General features: G+C 39.0%; 1 protein-coding gene across 1 annotated transcript in view; it reads right to left on the reverse strand.

The window, feature by feature from the left end:
* The window catches only part of Fer1 (48 related 1), a 97887-nt gene that overhangs the window by 64579 nt on the left and 23308 nt on the right, over window positions 1-10000 (reverse strand). Inside the window, exon 2 of the mRNA XM_076193691.1 lies at window positions 9875-10000. This exon is cut by the window's right edge and continues 51 nt beyond it. Coding sequence (XP_076049806.1) covers window positions 9875-10000 — 126 coding nt within the window. The remainder of the gene's footprint in view (window positions 1-9874) is intronic.

The following is a 10000-nucleotide window of genomic DNA, read 5'->3' on the forward strand; positions in this document are numbered from 1 at the left end:
GGAAGAGCCTTTGTGGAAGATGGCATATCGTCATATCTACTGAAAGATCCATGACAGGGAAAAAAAGTTCATTGTTGATTAGCTCAACTACATACTCAGTCTATACATATACGCAAAGACAGACAAGGAGCACACGCATGCGCACACACACACACACACACACACACACACACACACACACACACACACACACACACACACACACACACACACACAGAGAGAGAGAGAGAGAGAGAGAGAGAGAGAGAGAGAGAGAGAGAGAGAGAGAGAGAGAGAGAGAGAGAGAGAGAGAGAAGAGCTAAGGGGATGTTGAGGAAAGAAAAAATAGTCTAGATTCGCAGAGAAAGCGAAGACCCACAAAAACAAGAGAGGGTGGAGACTAATGCCATCCCCTTGCCTTTGGGAGAAAGCCCCGCCCCACCAGTACCTGAGGACGAGTGCCCCATTGCAGACTCTCTCGGCCCTCGACACTATTCGTCTGATGACGAGTCGCTTTTTCGAGGTCAATGAAATTGATCAGGAGGTGTCTCACGTGCACTAGTTTGAACCATTAAAGTTTAATGTCTCCTTGTGTAATTTTGTTCTGGCTACCGCTGGGCGATTTTTATTTATGTAATGGGTTAAAAAGAACGAAACGAGGAAAACCTCTTGTGGAAGATGGTATATCGCCATATCTACTGAAAGACCCATGACAGAGAAAAAACTTCATTGTTGTTTAGCTTAACTATATACTCAGTGTATATAGAAAGCGTTACTGAATCATAGTGTGTTTTAGTAATTTTACTTTACAATAAAGGAGACCAGAAAGATGCTAGTAGCTATCGCCCAATTAGTATATAATTATTAGAGACGAGCAACAAGGTGCACCGGACCCCGCCCTCGGCCAATTAGTCGTCTCCGTTGTCGTGACGTCACCGCTCTCGGCCAATCAGTCATCTCCGTTGCCGTGACGTCACCACTCTCTCAGCCATTCAGGAGCCGGAGGGGACGTGTTCCTTTGAGGGATTTCCGTTTTCCGGTCCGATTTAAAAGGATATCAACAGGAACTTTGTTATTAGTATATAACTGTATAAAGCGTTTTCCAAGATTGTTACTTGACTAAAGATGATCTACACACAACAACTCATCTAATCGAAAAAAACAAAAGAATATAATAAATCTGTGTTAGAATTGTGTACATTACAAAAAGGTCTGCGATTCTTTTGAGCAGAGATACTAAACTCTTTATCTGCACATTTTGTACAAACACATAGGGTTCTGCAGAAAATTTAAATGAAAGGTACTTCTGTCATTTGACTACATATCGATATGTGTATATATATATATATAAATATATATGTATATATATATATATACATATATATATATTATGTATATATATATATATATATATATATATATATATATATATATATATAAAATAAAATAAAATAATATGGGTCACTGCCTTATCGGCCAGAGTGGATGCCCTGGTGATATCAGGGGCGATTGTTCCTGTCAGATTTTAGAAGAACTGTCTCACTGCAACACCTGTTATGTCACACAGAAAGAGCTTGGGAAAGCTCATCAAATTCTTGTTGATGAAGCCTACCTTCACTGTCTTGGGGTTAGAATCTTCAAATACATCGTTTGCAAGTTATATGATAAAGAAGAGCTTAAGAAGAGCTTCAGCCTCTTCTGAAGAGCAGTCATCTACTATAAAACTACCATCTACCATCTACCATCTACTATAAAGCTCTTATGCCTTATGTCTATATGTTATGTAGATATATATGATGGTAGAAGACAACTTTATGGCTATAGGAAAAGATGAAATACAAAATGCTTTGAAAACTGTGTAATGTGGTAAAGCACTTGGGTTAGATGGTTGTCACATGGAGTGTCTGACAGGAGGAACAGTTACAGGGGATTAACTAGTAAGGGTGTCTAATGTGTGCCTATGGGAGAGAAATGTGCTAGAGGAATAGAATGGTGCATGTTTGGTTCCATTTCACAAGGGAAACGAGGACAGGTATGAATGTAGTAGTTTTAGACGGATTAGTCTGTTAAGTGTAGCTGGTAGGGCTTATTGGGGTGTTTATTGAGAGAATTAGGAGGGGAAAAGAGGGAGTAATTGGGGAAAAACAACCTGGATTTAGAAAAAGGATGAGGATGTACAAATAAAATGTTTGTTGTAAGGCAAATTTGTGAGAAGTTTTTGGCAAATGATAAGCTGTTTTTAGAGCTTTCATGGATTTAATGAAGGCATATGACAGTTGACAGAAGAAAGGCATTGTGAGGTGTGTTGCAGATTATGGGATAGAAGGCTGTTAAGAACATTCTAGAAAAATACCTCACTAGTAAAGCTTGTATCATAGTATGAAGTAGAGTGAATGGTTTTAGGCAAAGATAGGGCCGCACCAAGGCTGTGTAACGTCACCATAGTTGTTCAATGTGTACATGGATATGATGGTACGAGAGGTAAATGCGAGGGTGATGGGTGGGGGTTAAAGAGGTAAATGAGATTGTAGGGAAACTGACAATGCGGCAGTTGATGCTTGCAGACGACACTGCGCTTGTGATTGGGTCAGAAGAGGGCCTGAGGTAACTAGTGGCGGACTTTGGGAGTCTATGCGAGAGAAATAATGAAATAAATGCAGTTAAAATTTTGGTGATGAGATGTACAAGGGAGGGGGTAGCAGTGAGTTGGAAATAATCTTAAAGAAATAAAGCTGAAGGAAGTTGGGGCGTTTTAATAATTTTTGGGTTACATGTAACAAGGGATGTGGGAGTTAGGGTACAGATAAACTATATAGTGAGGGAAAGCAAGTAAATATTTTGGGAGGATGAAAAGTTTCATAAGAAATAGTCATCTAAGGATGAACGTAACGAGGAAATTGTACGAAGGGGTGACTGTGCCAATGACATTGTAGTGAACAGAGACTTGGGAATTAATGAAGGCATAAAGGAGGAGTCTATATGCGTTATAAATGAAGTGTTACAGAAGTATGGTGAAGGCTATGAGCTTGGAAAGAATGAGAAATGAGGAAATGAGGAAGAGAGTGGTGGTGAAATGAGGGCTGGTAAAGGGGGTTGGTCAAAAAATACTGTGATAGTTTGGGTATATAGAAAGAATGGTGGAAAATGACTAGCAAAAAGAATGTGTAATATGAGATGAATGAAGTAAACTTTGAGGAAAAGATAAAAATAGGATGTATTGATGATTGAAGCGAGCAAGAGATAGGTATGTGTGAAGAGTGGTAGTAAATTAATGATAAGTTGACACGAACCAAAGGGGTTTGTTTGTGTTTACTCTACTTTCGTGGGTGGACGTAGAAAGGAGAGGATTGCTACGCAATGAAAAGGTGTGGGTAAACCAGTCGGGTGCTGTGGAGGTGCTGCGTCTCGAGGCATTTCTTCTGACCTGATCAGTGGGTGGCAGATAGAAAAGACCCTTTATCCAAAAGGAGTTAAGATAGAAGAGAAGACAAGTGGGTGTTGGTTGGGTGTGGTATGAGTGAAGGGTCGGTGCATGCCTTGGATGGTCACCTCCCTTATGAAGGGGAAAGGTTCTTTTGGTATATGTGTATATGTACAACGGTAGTCATCCTACACTAGAATAGCAACGACGAAACTTCCAGAAAATTAACTTTCAACTTCCAAAATGGCGGTCTTTCACATCACTGTAAGTTTATCCACAAAACAGACTCACCAGAAACCAGTAATTACCGAGGGAAACGTTAATTTTGGCTCAATTAATGGACCCTAGTTGCCTCATTATATTGGAATCTGATAAGGGTGAAAGGCGACGTCTAATGAACTTGCAAGTAAAGGGCCCAGATGCTCTTTCAAGCATCAAAGAAATGCATTTTACGAAGTGCCATGACACTAAGCAACATTAATTATACTTTATTACAATTCATGTCATTTTTCATTTAGAATAACTAATACTGAATATCATTATCACTTTTCCATGTTTGTAAACTCATTAGATTGTGAAATTTATTTTTCCCTAATTATTACTTGAAAATTATTTCTAAAGGAGGAACATGCTATGAATTTAGTACAGGTCAAGACAAACCTGTTTTTCATCATGAATTTTGCAGAATTCCCACACTTACTCTCCGAGCAACGACTTCTCCCGAGAAGAGCAGAGAAGATGCAAAAAGAGAGAATGCAATCGTAAAATCGCCGTTTCTTCCGATAGTAAACTAGTCTGACGTTGCCTGAACAAATACTTAAATACTCGATGAGAACAAAATACTTAGATATCTAGACCATGAATCTCAATGGGATATACAAAGTAGGCTAATCAAGACAGTTATAGGATACACTAAGACTCAGAAGTTCATGGGAATAAAATCGTTTAACGTTAGCTATAATGAAAATTTTACATACCCAACAATGCACAAGAGTCTCAATGGGGTTTACTAGATAGTCCTCTTATACTTAGAACTTCCTCTGAGTTGAACTAAGATATTTCCGTGCCTCTCTCCCCCCCACCCACACCCACACATACACCCACATCTCACCCAGGTACGGGAAGAGGGTTTATGACCTTCGTCAGTCTATTTCATCTCCGTGGCGCTCCCTTTGTAGAGAAGTTATAACTTATTTTGACAAGCCCCTTGTCTTTCCTACTGGCACCTTTCCTTTTAGTCTGGCTGCTATAGGATCATTCTATTTACCTCCATGACCCCCCTTTGATTGCAAATGGGTTAACAGTGACAATAGCATCCAATTTCATCACAGACACAGTGTGACTTTGCCAGCCACAATACCTATATATCAAACCGTCTGAGAAGTGTACTTCATACCGGTAGACAACGTGATTCACATAACAATCCAGTATTCTATTATTAATCGGTAACTCTCTCAAGACTTTATCGTCAAGCTTGACCCTCGATAACTTATTTACAACCTAAAAATACACAATCTTGCTTTCAATTGGTCTGAGCACCTAGCTCCAGAACTTTTTGATCACTGACTGTGTAAACAGTACCCGTGCACTAATAACTTTGCTTCTATTATCAACAAGTTCGCAGAAATCAGTGCATACTTGCGCAATTGTCCAATTACTTTTGCATATACAGTATGTTTCCAAACACGCTGCAGACCGCACCCTAATCTAATTGAGATTCAAATATTGCATTTTGGAATTATATAGCCTCAGATTCTGTTACTAAAAAATTTTAAGAGCGAAAACCCAAGGTATAAAAAACAAATATTGCCTTTTAGAATACATTCAAATATTGCCTTTTGGAATAAGATAGCCTCAGATTCTGTTACTAAAAGTTTTTAAGAGCGGAAACCCAAGGTATATAAAACAAGGCTAGGTTAGTTGTCAAACATCATTCTCACATGAAAAACCAAACTGCTCATTCTGTTCACCCTCCTCCTGTTTGACACTGTGGTCTGTCAATCATTGCGGCAGATAAATCTACTCCATTTGTTTCTGTCTTCAAATGCATTTGTTTTTTCGACTTCCCCCACTGTGGTACATCTTTTCTCGATTGCCCTTTCTATATTTTTTCCAACACCTTATTCACGGTTTTCCTATGGGCCCTTTTCCGGTTGGTCTCCATTAATAATACTTTTTTTTGGGGGGGGGGGGTATCTGTCTTCTTCCATCCTCTTCACATGTCCATACCATCTCAACTGGGCTCGTTCCACGAAATGTATTTTATTTGTTTTTATGTATTTTATTTATTTATTTGTTATTTACATTATTATAGTTTTTATTTATTTATTTATTATCATTATGATTTTTTTCGCATCCGACCTAGATATGGACCAAAAGGTCTCCTATCGGCATGCTCCGCTTTTGTAATCCTTTGCAAATGCAACACTAGTTCATGTCCAAGGTCCTCAAATCTCTTCGTGTTTCTTATAAGGTCTACACTTTGTTCATCTTCTAATAACTCTCAGTGCCTTCATTTCAGCAGCCTGGATTGTATTTTTGTCTTCGATGTCAATTTCCAAGCCTCACATCCCTAAGTAAATATAATCTGTAGTATGGTAACGTAAATAGTTTTCTTTACACAGGATGATACTGCTGTACCTTTGAGAAATGGATATAGAGCATAAAATACTTTGTTATATTTAACATCCCGTGTTCTTCTTTGTTAATAACCATTAATTCATACTTTCCTACATTCAGTTCCATACCCATGTGTCAACTGAGCCACCCACCTATTCACTGTTTCCTGCAGAGTTCTTATGCTCTCTGATATCAGGGTTATACCATCCGTATATATAAAGGTTATCGTCTCTTCTTCTCCACGTACAATTTTTTATTCAACTCATGAGAACAACCAATCTGAGACCAAAGCTCCTTCACAGGTGAACAAAACTTCATGGTATTAGTCAGAATGTAATATCTAAACGGTTTATCACATTGCGCTGTTTCTCCTCCGAACTACGATTGATCGGTGGTATCACCCACCTCTAGAACTTTTTCCACTGTAAAATTGCAGTGACGAAATATTTTGTTTTCTCAACAAAAATGCATAGAATGTCCTTTGATATGCTGGAGACATATTTCATTTTCTTCCCAACATATCAGATTCCTTCCCGATAGCCGAGTGCTGCAAATCTACTCCAACAGTCGAAGGAAAATCAGTCCTGTGCGATAACCCCTTACAACGTAAAAGAGACATAGACAACCCGACTATTTTTAAACTAAGTTCCGTCCCATCTGAGTAAAGTCATCTGACGTCAATAAAAAAAAAAATAAAAAAATAATGTGTCCCGTGGAACACAAAGGGGCATGTTGACGGCGACATGCACATTTCAGTCCGGTTGGCGTCTTACGATTTCATTCAGCTGAAAGAACACGACTTCACGAGGGGGTTAAAACAACTGGATCTTCCTTATCCCTTTCTTGGTCACAGCGGTTTTTATATATCTCATTCTGGTTGACCCCAAACCTTCTTAGTCACGTGACGAGGATATAAATGCAGCGGAACTTTAACATTCATTGGAGTAGGACCCAGATCCCAAAGACTTGATTCTGTCTTGACTCTAACGCTGCCAAGGCAACACCTAAATGAAATCTATTGAGTTTTATCTTATCCTGGACCTTGGTTTTCCCCTTTCTGTTTTGGATGGAACTTTTCTGATAAACTTTTTAATACACACACACACACACACACACACACACACACACACACACACACACACACACATATATATATATATATATATATATATATATATATATATATAAATATATATATATATATATATACATATGTATATATAATATATATATATACATATATATATATATGTATATATATATATATATGTATGTATGCAATAATTCCAGCTGCCACCAGATGATTTTATTCAGTTGTACGTAATCCCATTAGATGCAAAGATTATCCTGAAACCTCGTGCTTGATCTTAATTGACTTAACCACCTACTGGAAGGTAACGCCCAGTCAGGTAAGTAAAACCACCTACTTTTAGTCAAAACAGGATCCTGAACTTTAAGAGCGTCAGTATCAAAGGCCTTAATCGAAAAAGTTTCAATAAGATACAATTCGACCCAACCGTCCTGTTTTATGAACAATTTCGTTCAATTCGTTCGTCTGCTTGAGAGCCACATTTCCGTTATCTTCAAAAAATATATAAAAAAAGTCTTCAAGTGTGCTCCAATTCTTAAATCTTCGGAAGTCCAGGAGTTTTACCTCAACCGAATAAAGATGTTTCCAAGGGCTAATATAACACACCCTTCAAGAATCTCCACGAAATGATTCGGATAATACGATGCATAATCTCGGTTAACTTTATCCATACTGTTTGAAACTTTGCATCTTATCAGGGCCAACGTCAAGCGATTTCATTCAGCTATGTGTGACTTCTTCAGTAGCAAAAAGGTTAACGCAAAAGCAGCGAGTTGATGAGCAGCAGATAGCCGGTTCGATGACCGCCTCGCCCAACCTAAATTTCCGGACAGTGTAGTTTCCCTTGTGACTTCGTACCTTCAGGCGTGCAGTGAACTTCATGTTCTCTGCAGTGTGACCAAAAACAAATGTACACCATTTTGCTTAAGTTCTATAATTAAATTCTATTGGTGATTCCAAGGTAGCCCTCTGAGTGGCATCGGTTCCAACGTGAAGACAGGAAGAGAGAGAAAAAGAGAGAGAGAGAGAGAGAGAGAGAGAACTGTGAAATAATAGCACTTTAAATCTAATTTCCTTAGCGCGACATAAACGTCACCATAAACGTTGTAAAATCCAAATGGGAGAATGTTGCTGGTGGAGTTCCTAGGGCTCGGTTTTGGATTCCTTATTGCTCATTATATATATAAACGACTTAGGCAATGGGATTAATAGTGATGTTAGTAAGTTGCTGACGACGCTAAAATAAGATGCCTAATTAGGTCAGGAGAAGAAGCCGAGAATCTACAGGAAGATCTTAACAAATTGTTCACATGAAATGTGAAATGGAAAATGGTGAAATGGCAAGTGGACTTTAATATCTCAAAGTGCAGCTTGTTAGACGTAGATTTACACAACCAAGAAAGTAGGTATACCTTAGATAACACATCTTTAGATAAAACTGAGTGAGAGAGAGACTTGGGAGTTCTAATGAGTCCTGACCTTAAATCCAGGAAACAGTGCACTTGCGACAGGAATAGAGCGAACAGAGCATAAGGTTTCGTTACTACGAAGGTAACGAATAAAAGTGCAGAGGTAGTTACTAAACTCTATTTGGCGTTAGTTAGACTTATCCTTGACTATGCGGTATTATTTTGGTCTCCGTCGTATCAATTCACTAGAATCAGTAAAAAGGAGAATGACTAAAATGGTACATGGGCTCAGAAATTTACCTTATGAGGACAGGTTTAGGCAACTTAACTTACACTCTCTGGAAAGACGCAGAGTGCGGGGTGATTTAATAGAAGTGTTCAAGTGGATGAAAGGCTTTAATAAGGGTGATGCAGACAAGGTCATCATATTAAGACAACAAACAGGACTCGCAGTAATGGATTTAGATAGGAGAATTTTAGATTTAAGAAGGAATAGACTTAGTAACCATGTAGGGAGCGCTGAAATTATCGGCTGTTTTGAGAAAAAAAATAGACAACTTTATGGATGGGGATGATAGGTGGTAATGGACATGGAACTGCCTAGTGTAGGTCATATGGTCTCTTGTAGTCTCCTTCATCCTTATGTTCTTATAGTCTCGCAGCATATTTTGGTGAAGCGTCGCAAGGTTTCGAGAAAAGAATATATGAGAAACCAACGTATGCCACCACAGGGCTTCACATGCAAAGAATCACGGCAACATGTCCACTTGAGATGAAATAGATATTACACACTTACACAAAGGTATGAAATGTATTAAGAGAAGAACCCTAGATGTATCTTACATGTGCAAAGCGGAAACAACCAGTCTTGGGGAAGGGTTTACAAACCTGGCACTCGACACAACCGGATTGGTCATCAAGAGAACGCGGAAGGATCGACCATTATATAAGGTGGCCCGATAAAGATTTATGTCTGAATCATTCTCTTTGAGGAAGACTCAAAACGTTAGAGAATAAAGTAGATATGTGCCATCCTGGATTTTCTCTACCCCCTACTCTCTCCAAACATGCACACCCAAGAAAATAGTGTGTGTGTGTGTGTGTGTGTGTGTGTGTGTGTGTGTGTGTGTGTGTGTGTGTGTGTGTGTGTGTGTGTGTGTGTGTGTGTGTGTGTGTGTGTGTGTGTGTGTGTGTGTGTGTGTGTGTGTGTGTGTGTGTGTGTGTGTGTGTGTGTGTGTGTGTGTGTGTGTGTGTGTGTGTGTGTGTGTACGTAAATACGCACGTATGTATGACATTGCAATATAGCAAATACCAAAATACTATATGTTGTGCTCTGTAGCTGATGCGAATACTTACCGTGTTCTCCTGGTCGAGATGTGTCGGCGAAGAATTCCCCGAAGTATTTTCGAAATCGATTCCTGCTTGGAATTCACTGAAGGCCGCCGACTCAAAGAACTGGCGGTTGATGGCCTCCATATCGAA

Source organism: Oratosquilla oratoria, chromosome 1, assembly GCF_046742065.1.
Source record: "Oratosquilla oratoria isolate Oo_2021 chromosome 1, ASM4674206v1, whole genome shotgun sequence".
Taxonomy (NCBI): Eukaryota; Metazoa; Arthropoda; class Malacostraca; order Stomatopoda; family Squillidae; genus Oratosquilla; species Oratosquilla oratoria.